The sequence below is a fragment of the Humulus lupulus genome, chromosome 1, assembly GCF_963169125.1.
Source record: "Humulus lupulus chromosome 1, drHumLupu1.1, whole genome shotgun sequence".
In the NCBI taxonomy this organism is placed as follows: domain Eukaryota; kingdom Viridiplantae; phylum Streptophyta; class Magnoliopsida; order Rosales; family Cannabaceae; genus Humulus; species Humulus lupulus.
In genome coordinates this window covers 28833115-28853216 of record NC_084793.1, presented here as the reverse complement: position 1 = coordinate 28853216, position 20102 = coordinate 28833115, and the positions used below count along the sequence as shown (strand labels likewise).

General features: G+C 40.5%; 1 protein-coding gene across 1 annotated transcript; it reads right to left on the bottom strand.

The window, feature by feature from the left end:
- Positions 1 to 11416: 11416 nt before the first annotated feature.
- Positions 11417 to 15344, bottom strand: LOC133806209 (uncharacterized). Its single transcript, XM_062244356.1, has 2 exons — positions 15231 to 15344; positions 11417 to 15058 (listed from the first exon to the last, which is right to left on the bottom strand). The coding sequence occupies exons 1-2, from the start codon at positions 15342 to 15344 to the stop codon at positions 11633 to 11635; spliced, it is 3540 nt and encodes a 1179-aa protein (XP_062100340.1). The 3' UTR covers positions 11417 to 11632.
- Between the last annotated feature and the right edge of the window lie 4758 nt (positions 15345 to 20102).

The following is a 20102-nucleotide window of genomic DNA, read 5'->3' as shown; positions in this document are numbered from 1 at the left end:
TCCCTCGCTTTTTTTTCTCTTGGAAGGATTCTCCGAGGCAGGCTGTGTAACTAGAGGGTCAACCGAGGTTGAGGCGGAGTTAATGTTTATCGTTGTAGTTTCGGTCTGCGAGGTCGCTTTGAGTGTTGACCTCGCTTCCTCTACATTAACAAATTTCTGCGCCCGTCTGTTAAACTCGGTTATCGACCTCACCGGTTTCCCTTGTATGTCATCCCAAAGTGCACTCCCGGGTAAAACACCAGCTCGGATGGCCATCAAGTGCCCGCTGTCATCCACGTCACGAGCTCGGGCGACCTCTAGATTAAATCTTGTCAGGAAGCTCTTTAGTGTTTCGCCTGGTTGTTGTCGGACGTTAGTCAAAGTGGATGCTTCGGGTCTGACTCCCACCATAGCCCGGAACTGCTTCTTGAAGTCTCTAGACAATTGATCCCACGAAGTTATAGAATGTCTCTTGTACTTCTCGAACCAACTCTTGGCAGGCCCGGCCAATGATGTTGGAAACAACATACATCTGAGCTCGTAACCCACGTTACTAGCTCTCATAATAGTGTTGAATGTACTCAGATGGCTGCATGGGTCGGTTTTTCCTTCAAACGCTGGGACGTGAGGAATCCGGAACCCTTGGGGGAACTGAGTGTTAGAAATATTAGGAGCAAACGGCTCGAGCTCCTCATCAGAGTCCTCATATCGACCGTTTCCTCGCTCATTCTTCAAAAGCCTAAAGGCTTTTTCGAGCTGATCGATCCTTTCTTGTACTGGGTCCTTAGGCGGTGTTTGGAATTGATAGTCATTAATCGCGATCCCAGGCTCGCGTCTCTGTGAGGGATCTCTACGCCCATTCAGATGATTCCTAAGATCCGGGTTTGTCTGATCTCCCTTTCCCCTGCTCTAATTCAGGTGATTGCGCAGGTCGGGATGGCTCTTGTGATTCCCAGTATTTTTACGACCCCGGTCGTGTTTACTGACAGACCTTGTTTCTCCGGACTCATCGCTAGTGAAACTCATCGATCGGTCATTTCGTGGTGGATCCTTTCTACGTCGCCTCGTCACTGCAGTACGAGATCGGGACGTCTGACTTCTCTCGGATGGCGCGCCTTTCCGCCCCTGGAACGTCTCCCCGTTTCCTTGTCTCTCCCCTGTACGCCCTTGATCCTGATCTCGACCAGGTTGAGCGTTCCTGCGGGGAGGTGAAGGATATCTTATGGGAGACGGAGGAAACCGTATAGGTGACGGTGGTTGCCGTCCTTGCCTCGGCCTGGAAGGTCCAGAATTTGCCCGAGATGGGCCGGTTGCGTTTGGTGCGCTACCAGGAACCTGAGTCCGAGCCTCGACAGGAGCTTGGTTGTTCTCAGTTCCTGCAGGCACTTCCACAGGTGGATTAGGCGGGACCCGAGCTTGGGTACTCCTCTGAGGCCTAGAAGGAGCAGATGGCTCTGTTGGTGCTGGAGGCTGAGCTGGCCTCCTTGTGTTAGCATTTTTTCGTGGACGTCCACGGGGCTTCCGGGGAGGAACGTGCACGTCCCTTGGAGGAGGGGCTCGGTCTTCGCGCGGAGGTGGGGGCTGAGCCACCTGCGCCTCCGCGGCTATCCTAGTCAACTCCTCGTTACGTTTGTTGGCATCTGCCAGCAGTTGTTTCAGCTGCCGATTCTCCAATTCTACAATAGGGACATAACGCTCAGGGTTATAGTACATGTCCTCATCCCTTGGTTGTGGAGGTGGTCCCCGGGAATCAGAGGACCCACTCCTTTCATCAGCGTCCGGGTTCTCCATTGGCTGTTTTCCAGGATGCCTTGGGTAATTTTCTTCAGGAGTGTTCTGATTGTTTGTAGCCATGAATCTCTCAGGGATGGATGCTTGAGGCTCTCAATGAAAGCACCAAACTGTTGACGCCGTTTTTCGCCAACAGATAAAAGAAGAGAGCACGTAAACAATTAAAGACAATGGCTAAAACAAACAAACGAGTCAGACACGCGGTTTTTACGTGGTTCAGCAGTTAAATCTGCCTAGTCCACGAGTCTCTGTTATTAAACTCAAGATTATCTCTGAAAATTCTTAAGCATAAATTCTTTAGAGTTTTCTCTCAAGGTTCAGAATTTCGGTCCTTTACAATGGTGCATCCCTTCTCTATTTATAGAGAATGATGCAGAATACTATCCCACATATTTTGGGTAGTTACTCTTTTGTGAATAAAAATAAATAGCCTTAAATGCCAATAATCAGATATAGAAGGAAACGTTCCCCAAAGATCAGGAAACGCATAACTGACTAAATAATATCCCACGATTTTTGGGGATTTACATCAATAAATGAGGATCATATCCCATATCTACAACACTTGTAGATATTCAAGGTAGTCATTGCGTATCTCCAAGGCTTCACGTCATTGTGCGAGCCGCTGACACTTCCCGAGCTGACATTCCTTTCGAGATGGCATATCGAGCTCGAGATCCCTGCTCCGAAGTTGCTTCTGAAGATGAGGGACTCACAGAGCTATCCTTCGAGATCGAGATCATTTCGAGGTCACCATATTCGAGGTCTGTACCATACTTTGCAGGCTCCGATTTACAATCGTAGAGCATACCCTTAACCCTCACGAGACCATTTAATGCGAACTCAGCTTTCGAGGTCATATTTGCTACGGCTCGAAATCTGGGTATAACACAACCATAGTGATATGGGGCGTTACAACCCCTGTGAATGAGCATGCTTATGATTATACCTGTGATTGTTTGACTAAGCATGTTGAATGCTCTGTATCGGGATAATTTTTATATAATGTATGCATTTTTGCATTATCTAATTGAGAAAGGCTTGACTTATAATTTAAGGACATCAATAGCAATGAGTGCTGGCCAAAAGCGTTGACTTATAAGTCAAGGACGGAAATAGCACCCTGAGCGTTGGTTGATTTGGTTAAGCCTACTCAGGAGCGCATTATACGCTTGTTCGACCCAATGGTCGTGGAAAATTAAGCATTAAGTACGTTGGGCCAGTTCTAAGGATAGTTATACATAGGATAGGGCAATGGGTCCCGGGGTGACTTATTAATCTCATACCCTAGGGCGTGGCCCCGGTGTGACTTATTAGTCATCTAGTTAGGGCAATGGGACCCTATGTGACAGTGTAGTCACTTATATGCATAGAAGGTATACATGAGTAGGTTTATTACTGCTAGGCATGCTTATTATGATTCTATTATATATTATTAACTGCTTATGATCATGTTTAAGTTTTCTTGATGAGCCTTAGCTCACGGGTGCTATGTGGTGTAGGTAAGGGGAAAGGGAAGTTGTACCAGCCATGAGTTGGAGAGCTTCGGTGGCAACGTGTACATATGCGGTTGCTCGACCATGACGATAGGGGGTTTCTCTGAGTAACTAGGGTTTAACCCTATTTCGTCACTTAGGTCAGCTGGCTGTAACTTTTGAACTATAATAGACCTTTCAAACGTTATGTTAGGATCACATGTATGAACGTAAATATTTTTATTGAAATGGTTATTCCTTTTTGACCAAATTTTTTAACCCTAAACCGTTAATCATGTTTAGTTACACACTTATGGCCAAGAGACTCGTTTAGAGAGTCTAACACCATTTAAAACACAGTGTAACGGTCTTGGCTATCCACGTCGTTACACTAGGTATGGGCATTATGAGTTCTTAGCCATGTCATTTGGATTGACTAATGCCCCAAGAACCATTATGGAACTGATGAATAGAGTGTTCAAGGATTACTTAGACATGTTTGTGATAGTCTTCATCGACGACATCCTAGTTTATTCTCAGACAGAGGTAGAGCATGAGTAGCACATCCAATTGGTATTGCAGAGGTTGAGGGAAAACAGATTGTATGCAAAGTTCCAGAAGTGTGAGTTGTGGTTATCTCAAGTGACGTTCCTCGGTCACATCTTCAGTCGAGATGGAATTAAGGTGGATTTGACCAAGATTGAGGTAGCTAGGGATTGACCAAGGCCAATGAGTGCTTCAGAGATTAGAAGTTTCCTTGGATTGGCAGGGTATTACCGAAGTTTTGTGGAAGGGTTTTCAATGATTGCAACACCACTAAAGAAGCTGACACGTAAGAACCTAAAGTTTGTATGGTCAGATAGGTGTTAGAACAACTTCTAGAAGTTGAAGCGGCAGTTGATCACTGCTCTGGTTCTGAGTCTTCCTTCAGATCAAGAGAAATTTATGGTCTACTGCAATGCATCGAAGCAAGTGTTAGGTTATCTCCTTATGCAGGCTAGAAAGGTGATTTCCTATGCATCACAACAGCTAAAGGATTATGAACAACGGTACCCTACACATGAACTGGAGTAAGCAGCGGTGGTCTTTGCTTTGAAGGTATGGAGACACTACCTTTATTGGGAGAAGTGTGAGATATACACTGACCACAAGAGCTTGAAGTATTTCTTTACCCAGAGAGACTTGAATATGAGACAGAGGCATTGTCTAGAGTTGGTGAAAGATTATGATTGTGAGATTCTTTACCACCCAGGGAAATCCAACGTGGTGGATGATGCTTTGAGTTGAAGAGGTCCGAGATAGTTGTTTAGACACATATCAAAGGAGTTGACAAAATAGATGACTAGAGTAGGTATAGAGTTGGTGGTGGGCCAGTTAGCTAGCATCACCTTGCAGTCTACTCTCTTGGAGAGGATTAGAGAAGGGCAGATGATTGATCCTCAGTTGATGAGGCATAGAGATGACGTCCTAGGTGGAGTGTCTAGTGATTACACTATCTCAGAGATGGGTTTACTGAGATACCTGGAGCTGATTTGTGTTCCGATGGACACTGCTATCAAACAGGAGATTCTGGATGAATCACATACCACACAGTACTCACTCCATCCAGGCACCACGAAGATGTATCAGGATTTGAAATCGATATATTGGTGGCCTGGGATGAAGAAAGATGTAATTGAATATGTGGCTAAGTGTCTAACGTGTCAGTAGGTGAAATCTGAACATCAGAGACCAGTAAGGCTATTACAAAATTTGGGTATCCTTGAGTGAAAATGGGAGGACATTACTATGGACTTCGTAGTGGGATTACCCAGGACCGTGGGTCAGCATAATTCAGTTTGGGTGATTGTGGATCAGTATACCAAATCAACCCATTTCTTGCCAGTGAGGACAAACTTTACAGTGAATCAGTACGCTGATCTTTATGTGAAAGAGATAGTGCGTCTTCATGGGACTCCTAGGCTCATTGTGTCAAAACGAGACCCTATTTTTACTTCCAAGTTTTGGGGAAGTCTACAGAAGGCTATGGGTACACAGCTAATGTTCACTACTGCCTATCATCCTTAGACAAATGGATAATCTGAGAGGACGATACAGATATTAAAGGACATGTTGCGAGCATGTGTGCCGAACTTTGAAGAGTCCTGGATTAAGTATATTCCATTGATTTAATTTTCCTACAACAATAGCTACCAGTCGACTATTGGAGTGGTTCCTTATGAGATGTTGTATGGTAGGAAATGTAGATTACCCATCCATTTGGATGAAATGGGTGAGAGTAAATATATGGGTCTTGAAGCAGTTCATAGGACCAATGAGGCTATCGAGAAGATTAGAGCTCGGATGCTCGCTTCTCAGAGTAGACAGAAGAGCTACGCTAATCCCAAGCGTAGAGACATAGAATTCCAGGCTGGGGACAAGGTTTTCCTCTGTGTTTCACCATTGAGAGGGGTGAAGTAGTTTGGGAAGAAGGGCAAGTTGAGCCCTAGGTTCGTGGGACCTTTTGAGATCCTGGAGAGGATTGGTCAGGTATCCTATAGGTTGGCTTTACCCCCATCATTGTCAGAGGTTCATAATGTATTCCATATTTTGATGCTTTGAAAATATACATCAGATGTAACTTATGTGTTGAGTTATGAGGATCTGGAGCTACAGACAAATTTGTCATATGAGGAGCGGCCAATTCAGCTCTTGGATTGAAAGGAAAAAAGTATTGAGGAACAAAACCATACCTTTGGTTAAGGTATTATGGAGGAACAACATGGTCAAGGAAGTGACCTGGAATTAGAGTCAGACATGCGAGATCAATATCCCGAGCAATTCAGGTAAATTTCGAGGCGCGAAATTTCTATAAGGAGGGGATAGTTGTAAGGCCCAAAAATTCCTAATAAGGCTTAGTGCCTTGATTAGAGGCCCAGGAGGGCAATATTGGAATATTATGTGCTCATATGTGAATTTCATGGGTTATATTATTATATGTCTGATTATGCATGTTTAAGTGTATTAAATGTGCGAAACAGACCCGCTTTTATTTAAAGGGGCATATTTGTAATTTTGACCTTGAGGGTATAATTGTGATTATATGATTGAGATAACATTATTATGTAGATATATTTGAGATATTTGACAAGAATCGGTCCTTTTGAGCAAGATAGCGGTTTAGTCACAACAGAGACTTATACCTGGCTCGGGGTGAGCCAAGGGGTATTTCAGTAATTCGGTAAATTACCGGGACTCGCTAGAGTATGAGTCGTATTTTGGGAAAAATAGTGATATTCTGGGTTTGGCAGAATTAATTGGGAATTTTAAGTGTAATGTGAGATGGGAGAGTAAAATACGATTTTTGCCCTTAGTGGGCTTTGAGAGGGAAGTTTTTCCTTATGGGCATTTTGGTCTTTTGAACCCTAAAGCTATTTTAGCTGAGTTTATCAATTCACGAGGAAGGAAAACAAATGAACACAAAAACAAAACTCTCTCTCTCATGTTTCTCTCTATTTCTCTCTAAGCTTTGAGGTTTTGAAAGAGAATTTGAATTTTTAAGGGGATTTGGGGCAAGTTGGAGGTTGCTAATGCTAGGAGTACCAGCTGGGGATTCGAATCCTAGCAGAGGTAACTCAATTAGCCGAGTTTAGTTTTTGGTTTTATATGGTTTTTGAAGCTTTATTGGAATTCTAAGTTTAAGATATTTTGATTGAGTTTTAAGATTGGTTTTGAAGTTTCTGAGCCCTTGGGACCATTATTATAGTCGAAACTAGTTAAAATCATGTTTTGGGATGATTTTTGCTAAGTTGGCGATTCTTAAAATCGATATTTTTTTCTGGGTTCGCAGGTTGCGCCGTGGCGCTGTTCTTGGGGACTCGCGGCCTGTAATGTCCCAAAATTCCTAATAAGGCTTGGTGCCTTGATTAGGGGCCCGGGAGGGCAATATTGGAATATTTATGTGAATTAATTGTATATTGATGCAATTATGTGAATTGCATGTGTTATATTATTATATAGCTGATTATGCATGATTATATGAATTATGTGAGTTATATTATAATATGACCATATTGGCATGTTTAGGTGTATTACGCATATATGTGTGAATGTTTCTTATTAGAAGAGCATTTTCGTAATTTGGCCAATTGATGGCATATTTGTATATAAATATGTGCATTTTGATTGGGACCACATTATTATGTGGATACATTTGAGTTATTCGACACGAGACTATCCTAGGGAGCAAGTAGTGGTTTAGTCACAAAAGTGAGAAATACTCGGCTCGGGGCGAGCCAAGGGGTATTTTGGGTGATCTAGAGAATCACCGAGACTCATTGTAGTGCGAGTCATATTTTGGGAGAAATAGCAATGTTCCATGTTTAGCGGAATTATTTGAGGAAATTTCGGTATATAGCGAGATTAGAGAGTAAAAATGACATTTTTGCCCTTATGGGGTGTTGAGAGAGAAGAGGGTTGAGTGGGGGCATTTTGGTCATTTGGGATCGTTCGTGTATAAGGGTTCGGCTGAGTTCATTAACTCAGAAAAAAAATCTCAAGTATCACTCTCGTTCTCTCTTTCTCTCTCTCCTGTTCATTCTTCACGCTCGTTAGCGTTTTCGAATGAAGCTGAAGTTTTAGAGCTCAGATTCAAGCAAGGTTAGAGTCATAACGATTCTAGGGAAGATTAGAAGCTTGATAGCCTGGGAATTTACCTGGAAACAGATTTATTAGAGGTAATTCGAGCTCCTAAACTTCTGAATTTTGTTTTTTTTTTTAAGTTTCTCAAGCTTGATTGAATTTCATGGTTTTGGTGAGTTTATGATCTGTTTGTAAGTTGGGTTTTGCTGCCTGGGATGTACTGGTGATGTTTTGGAATTGAGTTATGGGTTTGGTACTTTTTTGGGGTGAGTTTTGGAGGAATTGGCTCAGAGAAAAATGGGCTCGCAGGGTCGGTCATGGCCCTGTTCTTGGGGCATCGCGGCCCTCATGAACCCAGGAGCCTGGACGGCTCCCTAAACCGCCATCGCGCCGCGGCGCTTGCTGGGCTATGCTGTGGCCCGTGTCCAGAGAAAGGAGAGGCTAGGCTCTCTAACTTGTGAAGAGTTGCGGCGTTTGTGAGGGTCGTCACTACTCAAAACGGGAATATTTGCAAAAGTGGATTTTGAGAGACGGAAACTCAAACCTAAGGGCTCGGGAATGATTCTACTACCCAGTTTAGTAGAGTTCGAGGTCCAGGAGACTAGGACTTGCTCTGGAGGTCTTTATTTGCTCAATATTGATGAATGTCATTGATTATGGTTGTGACTAGGGTACGGATAGGGCTCGGGACGGGATCGTGCTCGGGGGTCGTGGTTAACGAACTCATGCTTGGACGAAAGGTAAGAAAATTGCACCCGGTCTGTGTTTAGGGCTTGACCCGATTATAGTACATGATTATTACTATGTTGAGAATGTTTTATTAAATAGGTTAAATGCGTTGTGTTTACATGTGTTATGGAATAACTGCTTGTTTGTATATCTGACTAGGAAGCTCAACTTATAAGCTGAGGATTCATCTGTGTTATCTGATGAAGAGTTTGGCTTAATAGTCAAGGACGTATCTGTTTTAAAAGATTCGACTTATCAATCAGATGTTAAAAGATTCGACTTATCAGTCGAAGGTTTAAGACTCGACTTGTCAGTTGAAGGTGAAAGACTCAACTTATTAGTTGATGGTTAAAAGACTCGACTTATCAGTCGAAGGTTAAAAGACTTGACTTATCAGTCGAAAGTTAAAAGACTCGACTTATCAGTTGAAGGTTTAGGGACTCGACTTATAAGTCGAGGGTTTAAAGGCTCGACCAAGGAGTCGAGGGCGGCAATAGCGTGCTAAATGCTGGTTGATAGGGTTAAGCCAACTCGGAAGTGAGACATACACTTGAACGCCCCTAGGGTCGTCTAGAATGATAACCATCAGACCTGCTTGGCCAGTTCTAAGGCTGATATCTGATAAATTGGGCACTAGACCCTATTGTGACTCTATAGTCACTTATCTAGATTGATTGCATGCATGAGTAGGGTTATTATTGTTGGGCATGCTAATTATGAATATGTGATCTGATAATGTACTACTTATAAGCATGATTATGTTTTCTTGCTGAGCCACGACTCATGGGTGCTAAATGGTGCAGGTAAAGGAAAGGAAAAGTTGGACCAACCATGAGTTGGAGAGCTTCAGGGGCAGAGTGTACATATGCGGCCTGCTCGTCCGCCACGGCAGAGGTTATCAATTGGAACTAGGGTTGGACCCTGATTTTGTCGCCTTGGTCGGTTTTTGTATACATTTTTGGGTTTGTAACGGTTTTAAACTATGTTTGGATCCCATGTATTGAAGTCAAACTCTTTTAATGGAGTTGTTGGCTTTTGACCGAAAGTTTTAGTACCTAAACCTGTGGTAGGTTTCAATTACACGGTTTAAGTCTAAATGACTCGTTTAGCGAGTTAAGCACTATTTAATTATACAGTATAACGGTCCTGGATTAGGTGGACGCTACAAATTGGGACTAAAGTAACGACTAATTGACATAATTATATATATTTTGGCAGCAAACTTATAAACATCAAAACATCGGCAAGAGTCAAAGTGAATGAAATAGGGAGATCTCCAGAACAAAATCATATGTTTTGCCTCACATCTTTACATCCATACCCGCCGGAGAAAGGCCAAATGAACACCACCATAATACATCGTATAAAAGAAAAAAAAATATTTGAATTGTAAAAATGAAAATTTATCCGTGTCACTGTATAAATGTAAACGTTTTGCTATTTTTAGTATTTTTTTGTAAATTTCCCTATATATAATCGTGGTGATCAATTAGAACACTCAATACTAATAATATTTTTATGTCTCGTCGAAATATTAAGTAGAGAATATTTGTTTTGTGGCCAAATTAACATCATTTAAAATAGTAAGAAAACCACTTCATTAATTTAGACAATTAAAAAAAGTGAAATCTATTATATTACTTCAATCAAATATAACTTAGTTACTTGCTTACCAAATAAATAAAGTCAAATATAATTACAGAAAAATAAAACACAAACAAAGAAATAAGTAAGCATAATTAAATAAAATGGTTTATACTTTTTTGTACCATGTGTTTAATCTCATTATCTGTTTGGATCATGTATTTTGAAAATTACTTTTTGGACCCTATATTTTGTAAAATAGTTCAAATAGAACGCTAAACCCGATTTTGGTCAAAATTTTCTCAACTGAAATCACAAATAATTCATCAAACTAACAATTCAGAACAAAAATAAAACCATTCTGCTTACAAACTGTGTTGTTATATTCAATTTTTTCTTTATTAAAATTGAGTTTAGGGGTCTATTTGAACCATTTTACAAAATATAGGGTCTAAAAATGAATTTTTTAAAACATAGGATCCAAATAGATAATCAGAAAAAACACATGGTCAAAAAAAATATAAACCCTAAATAAAAATTTGACTTATTTTATATATTAACTGAAATTGAGACTTTTTTTAATATATTCCTAAATTAAATTAACAAAATAGTTATAATGAACTTGAAAATACCCAAAACAAAAAACTAATTAGAAAAATATTTTGCAGAAAAGTATTTCATCACTGCAAATAAAGGAGATAAAAATATATATATATATATATATATATTCAATATCTGGCTAGCAAACTAAATGCAACTAAGCAAAATAAATAATTAAATTTTAATGAATACGTATGTAACTCATTTATTAACAAGTGTAAATTACTTATCTAACATGTATATGCCTCTTAACAAGTGATTACATTAATTGTTAAGAGAAAACTCCAAATATTCTCATTTACAAATTCCCCAATTCCCCATACTGGCTCAAAACTTTGAATCATTCGTAACCAAATGGGATTAGGCACTATTTTTTTCTTCTTTTCTTTACACTTTTCTTTATTGAAATTTAAAAGAGTTTAACTATATTAATGTGCAGCCAATTTGTTATCTATGATCATATTAGTTTTCTTTACAACTTTAGTTCGACAAACATATAAACTATCCACAAAGCACACAACTTGTTCCTTAACAATAAAATGACTATTTAATGTCTTTATTCCATTATATAATATAGATTTTATTATATGAGAAATATTTTTTTACATTCTTACTACACACACAAGCGTAAAGAAAATGAAATTTGTAATTGACTCATGTAAGGTGCTTTAAGATAGAAAATGATTAGTTATATAGTATAACTACTATTTAGTAACTAATTTTACTTTTACTGCGTTATATTAGTGTTGACCCATCACACCATTTGCAACCATGCCACTTCTACATCCTTTCATCCACGATTTGCAAACTAAATCAACCACTAGTCCCACCTCTACAATTGGCTTTTGCATATATCAACCATTAGCTCCACCACCAACACCGCCACTTGCACCTACTCTACCACCAATGGTTCCTCCTGCACTAACTCCTCCAGCTCTACTACCACCGCCTGCATTTACTCCATCACTAGTTCCACCACTAACACTTCCTTCCCCACTAACAGTTTCCTCTGCATTAGCTCCTCCTCCAACTCGAGCACCGCCACTTGCGCTCCCTCCACCTATAGTAGAGCCACCAATAATGCCACTACCATTAGCTTCTCCATTAACTGTACCACTAGCCCCCGCACTACTACCTCCAGCATCCCCATCGCTACCAACGACCCCAATACCATTACTTGCACGACCACCTGCGCTTGCTCCACCACCCACAGCTCCGCTTGCATTAGCTCCTCCTCCAGTGCTACCACTACCACCACTAGTTCCACCACTAACACTGCTACTTGCACCTGCTCCTCCACTAATAGTTCTGCCTGCATTAACTCCTGCTCCAACTATACCACTAGCTCCTGCACTACCACTACCAGCAACCCTAGCACCACCACTTACACCCCCACTTGCACTTGCTTCACCACCCACAATTCTGCCTGCACTAGTTCCTCCTCTAATGCTATCAGCACCACTTGCAGTTACTCCACCACTAGCTCCACCACTAACATCGCCACTTGCACCTACTCCACTAACAGCTCCGCTTGCATTAGCTCCTCCTCCAACTCTACCACTAGCCTCCGCAATACCATCTCTAGCACCCTCAACAACCCCAGCACCACCACTTACACCACCAGTAGCTCCACCACCCATAGTTCCCCCTGCACTAGCTCCTCCTCCAGTGCTACCACCACCGCTTGCACTTACTCCACCATTAGCTCCTCCACTAGTTCCACCACTAACATTGCCACTTTCACTTGCTCCTCCACTAACAGTTCCGCTTGCATTAGCTCTTCCTCCAACTCTACCACTAGCCCCCGCATTACCACCTCTCGCAACCCCAACACCCCCAGCACCACCATTGACACCACCACTAGCTCCACCACCCATAGTTCCACCTGCACTACCTCCTCCTCCAGTGCTACCACTACTGCTTGCACTTACTTCACCACTAGCGTCACCGCTAACACTGCCACTTGCACCTACTCCTCGACTAATAGCTCCGCTTGCATTAGATCCTCCTCCAACTCTACCACTAGCCCCTGCACTACCACCTCCAGCAACCCCAACACCACCACTTATGCCACCACTTGAACTTGTTCCACCACCCACAGTCCCCCCTACACTAGATTCTCCCCTAGTGCTACCACCACCACTTGTACTTGCTCCACCACTAGCTCTTCCACTAGTTCCTCCACTAACACCACCACTTGCACCTACTCCTCCACTAACATTTTTGTTTGCATTAGCTCCTCCATCAACTCTACCACTAGCTTCTGTACTACCACCTCCAACAACCTCAGTACCACTACTTGCACTTGCTCCACTACCCACAGTTTCGCTTGCACTAGCTCCTCCTCCAGTGCTACCACCGCCGCTTGCACTTATTCCACCACTAGCTTCTCCACTAACACTACCACTTGCGCCTGCTCCTCCATTAACAATTTCGTCTGCATTAGCTCCCTGTGCAGCTTTAATACCACCTGTAGGAGATCCACTGACAGTTCCACTACTACTAGCTCCCCCTCCAATTGTAGCTCCACCACTAGGCCCCGCACTATTACCTCCAGCAACTCCACCTCCACCAACAACCAAAGCACCATCACTTACACCACCACCTACACTTCCTCCTCCTCCACCACTAACACCGCCACTTGTGCCTGCTCCTCCATTAATAGATCCGCCTGCATTAGCTGCTCCTCCAGCTCTACCACCAGCCCCCGCACTACCACCTCTAGCAACCCCACCACCATCATTTGCACTTGCTCCACCGCCCACAATTCCTCCTGCACTGGCTCCTCCTACAGTGCTACCACCACCGCTTTCACTAGCTCCTCCACTAGTTCCACCACTAACACCGCCACTTGCATCTACTCCACTAATAGTTTCGCTTGAATTAGCTCCCTTTCTAGTGCCACCTCCTACGCTTACTCCACCTGCAACTCCTCCACCAATAGCTCCACCCGCAGTAGATCCACCAATAGTTCCACTACCACTCGATCCTCCTCCAATAGTTGCTCCACCACTAGCACCAGCACTACCGCCTCCAACAACTCCACCTCTAGCAATAACCCCAACACCGTTGCTTACACCACCAACTGCACTTGCTCCACCTTTAGCACCGACTCCACCACTTGCACCTGCTCCACCACCAATAGTTCCACATGCACTAGCTCTTCCTCCAACTCTACCACCACCACCTGCACTTGCTCCTCCATTAGTTCCACCACTAATACCACTACTTGCCCCTGCTCCTCCACTAGCTCCTCCTCCAACTCTAGCGCCACCACCAGTGCTTACTCCACCTGCAGCTCCCTCAGAAGTATATCCACCAACAGTTCCAGTACTATTAGCTCCTCCTCCAATTATAGCACCACCACTAGCACCCGCACTACCACCTCGAGCAACTCCACCACCACCAACCCCTGCACTAGCACCTGCACTTGCTCCACCATCCACAGTTCCTCCTGCATTAACCCCCCCTCCATCTCTACCACCACCGCCTGCACTTACTCCACCATTAGTTCCACCACCAACATTGCCAGTTGCACTTGCTCCACTGCCAATATTTCCACCTGCACTAGCTCCTCCTTCAATTGCAGCTCCACCACTAGCCCCCACAGTACCACCTCCGCCAATAATCCCAATACCACTACTTGCACCACCACTTAAATTTGTTCCACCTCCTACACTAACACCACCATTTGCACCTGCTCCACCACCAATAGTTCCACTTGCACTTGATCCTCCTCCAACTCTTTCTCCACTGCCTACACTTTTTCCACCACTAGCTTCTCCACTAGTTCCACTACCAAAATGACCACTTGCACCTGCTCCACCACCTACAATTCTGCCTGCACTAGCTCCTCCTCCAGCTCTAGCATCACCACCTGTGCTTACTCCACCTCCAATTGTAGCTTCACCACTAGCCCCCGCACTTCCACCTCCACTAACAACCCCAACACCATTTCTTACACCACCACCTATGCTTGCTTCACCTCCAGCACCGATACCACCACCTACAACCATTCCACCACCAATATTACCACCTGCATTAGCTCCTCCTCCAGCTCTACCACCACCACTTGCACCTAGTCCACCTCCAACACCAACACCACCTACAGCTCCACCTCCACCTGCACCAGCTCCGCCTCCCCCTCCTTTACCTCTATACCCACCACCGAAACAATTATTCAATTCTTTTCTATGTCCTTCTCCAAGTCTTGTGAAAATCATCATTGTCATTAAAACGAACACTCCAACGTTTCCCATAATCTTTCTCATGTTTACGTACTGAACAAATCAGACCACCGTAAGATAACAGAAATAGAATATGGATCGATATAATGTAGTAAATATGACAACTTACAATGCACTTATGTAGTCTACGTTGAGTTGCATAGCCCTATTTATAAGTGAAGTTTAGAAGAGCACTTACCTATAATCATATCTAATATTGTATCACCTTGTGGTTCTCAGAGTCTACAAGTGGCTCATCCATGGCCGGCGCAATCTGTAATTGCACTAGCACTCTCATAACCAAGCTAGTGCAGCTCCTGCCGTCGAGGGTTTCTTTCATATCACAGCTACGTGTCGATGAGAATCAAAACAAGTTAAAAAGGCTCATGTACGTGTTGCTAGCTACTAGAATGTTATTATTAATACACTTATATCTTCTAAGATAGGGTTCATTATAAGTAGAATACTCGACAAAGTACAACGTGCCTTAATAATACTGATTCTGGAGCCGTAGTGCCACAGTGCAAAATCCCAGTATGGTATTCGAGTAACTTCATCATCACCTTTTTTATTTTATTTAAATGGCTTAGTGCGTCTCAATAATTTCATGGTAGGTAATAGGATACCAAGTCAAACATATCTACATATATACTTCTTTTGGTATATACTTCGAGAAGAGTCGAAAGTCCATTATTGCAGATATTTGGGTCACTAGCAGAAGAAGAAGCTCATTAATTATTCAATAAAGTTGGTCTTTTTTAGCATAATTAAATTTCTTTGGTATATGAGATGACCATATGACCCTGCTTCTATTATATTGATTGAAAACATGCATTGGACGACGTCGTTTTAAGTTAAAATAACAAAATATTCTCCCAGGTATAATTTTTTGCAATGATATATACATATATAACTTAAAAAAGGTTAGGTTACAATTCAATATGGTGGTGATAAATTTCTCCAATCAGCACGTCTGATCTGTACGTCAGAATTAATTCCATTAGCATCTTATATAAATGAAACTGTAATATTAACATTTTTATAATAATAGTTAGTAGTAAAAAGGATGAAGAAAAAAATGCAGACACATAAATTACCAATGATAACAACTTCTTCTTCTTACTATTTACGTTTGGTACGATTAGTTTGCTAAATACATGGTGTTCCTAGACATTTTATTTTTTTAACAAAGTTTAATAAACTTAGAAAGAAAATGTTTTATTAAAATTTTTATTTCTATTGTATAGAAGATACTATTTTTATTAATATAAATGCTATTTAAATTTGTAATTGGAAATACAATCTAAAATTACATCATCAATAATAATCAAACAAGTGTTTCCCTACAAGTTTCAATAGCGAAATATGTATATAAATTAATATATATATATTATATAATAAGTGTGTAGATAATAGAAATTTTTTGTTTTAATAGTTTTTTATTTTTTTTATAATATTAACAGAATATTCTTATATTTAACAGAATATTTTTATATTTAACTTTAATTTGTAAATACTTAAACTTAAATAAAATAAATAAATTAATTAAAATATAATATTTTTTAGATATTTTACAATGATAATTATTTAAAAATAATAAATAATTAAACAAAACAATATATGATATTTTTGAAATATTTTACAATGATAATTATTTAAAAATAATAAAATCATACGTTTTATAACTTAAATAAAATTTAATTAAACTTAAATTCACTTATTAGAATAATATCATATTAAACATATAATATAATCTACTATCAATTAGTAAAAAATTGCTTTATAAAAAAAACTAGCAAGAAACTTAAATTTAAAATCTACGTATAATATTTAATGTTACATTAAACATATAATATATAATTTATTGTTGTCACTCCCAAATTCAAAAACTAGAACAAATATAAACTTAAACAAAAATAAATAAATTATTTAATTAAAATAGAATGTTTATTTGAAATTTATATTACAATAATATAAATTTAATAAAAATAATTAATAAATTCTATAAATAAAACCAAACAACCGTGCACGTGCATGTTCCACATTGTTTATATCTAGTATATATATATATATATTTATATAAAAAGTCATGAATTGAATGCTGGCTAGGAAACAATTAAAATTATAAAATAATAAAAATTGAGAATGATAGCATGGTATGAATTTATTATAGTCACGTAGAAATATAACCCATTTTGATAATTGAATAAGGGAAAAGAAACCCAATTTCAATATTTTCAGTACTCTCAAATTGCAAAGCTTCTTTTAAAAAAAACAAATAATAAATAAATGAAGAAGAAGAAGAAATATTATTATTCTTTGCTTAGTATCTCTCAACAGTAACTTTTGTGGTCCTTACTTTAACCAGTGCTTTGATTTTTCACCTTTTGAAATCATTTTGTTTGCGGGAGAGTTCAATATTCCTTTTTTTTCTTTGTATTTATTCAATTTATATATATATATATATCTTCTATATAAAAAAAATGTGTAAATAATGAAATTTTTTTATTTTAATGGTGTGTTTTGTTAACTTTATCGGGATATTCTAAATATTTAACGGAATATATATTTCGAACTAACTAAAATTAAATATTTATTAATTATATTAATATAAAATCAAATATTATAAAATATTATTATTATAGTAATATTTAATGTAAGACTACATATATAATAATTATATTAATATAAATTTAAATTAAAATGTTATAAAATATCATTATTATAATAATATATAATACAAAGCTAAATATTTAATAATTATATTAATATAAATTTACATATTATAAATTATTATTATGATGATAACATATAATCCTAATTTTTTACTAATTATATTAATATGAATTTAAATATTATTAGTATAATAATATTTAATACAATACTATATATTTAATACTTATATTAATATAAATTTAAATATTATAAAATATCATTACACCCAGATTTCGAGATAAGAAGTTATGACCCCGAAAACTGGGCTCGTCAGGTGTGAGCTCGAAATGTATGAAGACATCATATAGTCCAACCGTTAAACCTCTCTAAAGTAAAACAACGATCTCGAGGATGTGTAACCTCGAATATTTTCTGAGCTCGCGATGGGCAATGGCACGACACTATATTGTTTGCCGATTGTCTTCAGACGAGATATCTCAAGCTCAGGAAGTGCAAGCTCGTCAGCACCTACTTGTCCCGAGCATAGCGCGAAGTTGGGTGACAGACTATGAGTCAAATTGCTGATCTCAAAGATCTGATGAATCACCTGGGATAGCCCATTATGTGTGAACATGTTTATTGTTGTGCAATCTCAATATTTAAGGGATATCATTTAATCTGTTATTCATCCCCGATCTTCATGGGATGTTTCCGTGTATATAGGAGATAATGCATTTAATATCATTAATTCAATTGATTTACTCTTCCTGAAATATGTGGGAATGAATTCTGCAACATTCTCTATAAATAGAGAAGGAATCACCACTTGTAAAGGGCCGATTTTCTGATTTATGGAGAGAAAACTCTAGGTAATTCATCTCTGAAGAATTTCCAGAAAACTCCTAAGTCTTAATAACATAGACTCGTGGACTAGGCAGAATTAACTGCCGAACCACGTAAAAATCCTATTGTCTTTCTTCACTATTCATTCGCTCCATTGCTTTATTGTTTAATTGCTCTACAATTTAAGTTGGCGAAAAACGACATCAACAGTTTGGTGCTTTCATTGAGAGCTGTTAAACAGTACATGTGTCAAAGAACCTCCCAAATCAACAATGGCAACAGATGATCCCAATGTTCCTGAGGATGAAATTTTAGACGAAGCTGACTATCCCTGACGCCCTGGAAAGCATCCCATGGTGAACTCGGACCCTGATGAGAGGAGTGGTTCATCTGATTCTCGGGGGCCACCAGCCCCCACAGACGACGAGGACATGTACTACAATCCTGAACGATATGTCCCGATAGTGGAACTCAAAAATCTTCACTGCGAAAGCAGTTGGCAGAGGCCAAGAAGCGCAATGAAGAGCTAGCCAGACTAGCTGCTGAGGCACAGGCGGCTCAGGTCCCACCTCCGCCAGAGGATCAGGCTCTGCCTTCGCGGGACGTTCATGTTCCGCCACGTAGGCCTCGAGGGCGGCCACGCAAAAATGCTGCCACCCAAAGAGCGGAGCGACCACAGCCGCCAGCGAAATAACTTGCTCCGCCGAGAACCTGGAGAAATAACTGGGCTGGAGGTCCTGCCAACCCAACTGCGGAGACACCAGATGGAGTAGGGAATAAACAAGCCCCTTCGGAAGCTCGGACCAAAAATCCTGGTACCACGCAGAACGTTACAGAACCTGGTCGAGAGAACTCAGGACCTTCTAGGCCTCGTAATGGATGGCAACCACCATCACCAATAAGGCACCCACCATCGCCAATAAGGTATCCTTCACCAACTAGGAGGAACACACAACCGACCCATGGTGATAAGGAAAGGCGAGCTGGGCGAAGGCGTGGAAATGGGGAGAATGCTAGGGAGCATAGAGGTACCCAACCCACGAGAAACGAAATGTCTCGGTCTCACACTATTGAGACGAGGCAATCGGCAAGGAACCCATCTCAAAATAAACGTGCAGCCAGCCGTGTCAGTGAAGGCTCGGGAGACACTAGATCGGTCAGTATGTATGACCAGGGACGTAGAAATACTAGGAATCGAAGGGATCACCCAGATTTAAGAGAACACTTGAACTATAATTGGGGGAATGATAATCCGTCGAATCCAGATCTGAGAGATCATCTCAATGGACGCAAGAACCCCGTACTGAGGTGCGAAGCTGGGGTTGTGATCAACGATAACCAGTTCCCACTGCTTCAATTCAGACCCCCCCGTGGATCCAGTCCAAGAAAGGATTGAACAGCTGGAAAGAGCATTCAGGCTCTTACAAATTGAACGAGGTCGGGATCGGGACAAAGAGTTCAACGAAGAACTCGAACCCTTCGCCCCTCATATTTCCAGCACCCCGTTTCCTCAGGGATTCATAATTCCTCATGTTCCACCATTTAATGGGAATTCAGATCCATATATTCATTTAAGTACGTTCAACATAATCATGTGAGC

Bases quoted from the DNA above. Each gene is read 5' to 3' on its own strand.
- LOC133806209 (XM_062244356.1), bottom strand. From the start codon at position 15,344: ATGAAAGAAACCCTCGACGGCAGGAGCTGCACTAGCTTGGTTATGAGA. The intron at 15,059-15,230 runs GTGATACAATAT...TGATTTGTTCAG, and splicing joins TAGACTCTGAGAACCACAAG to TACGTAAACATGAGAAAGAT.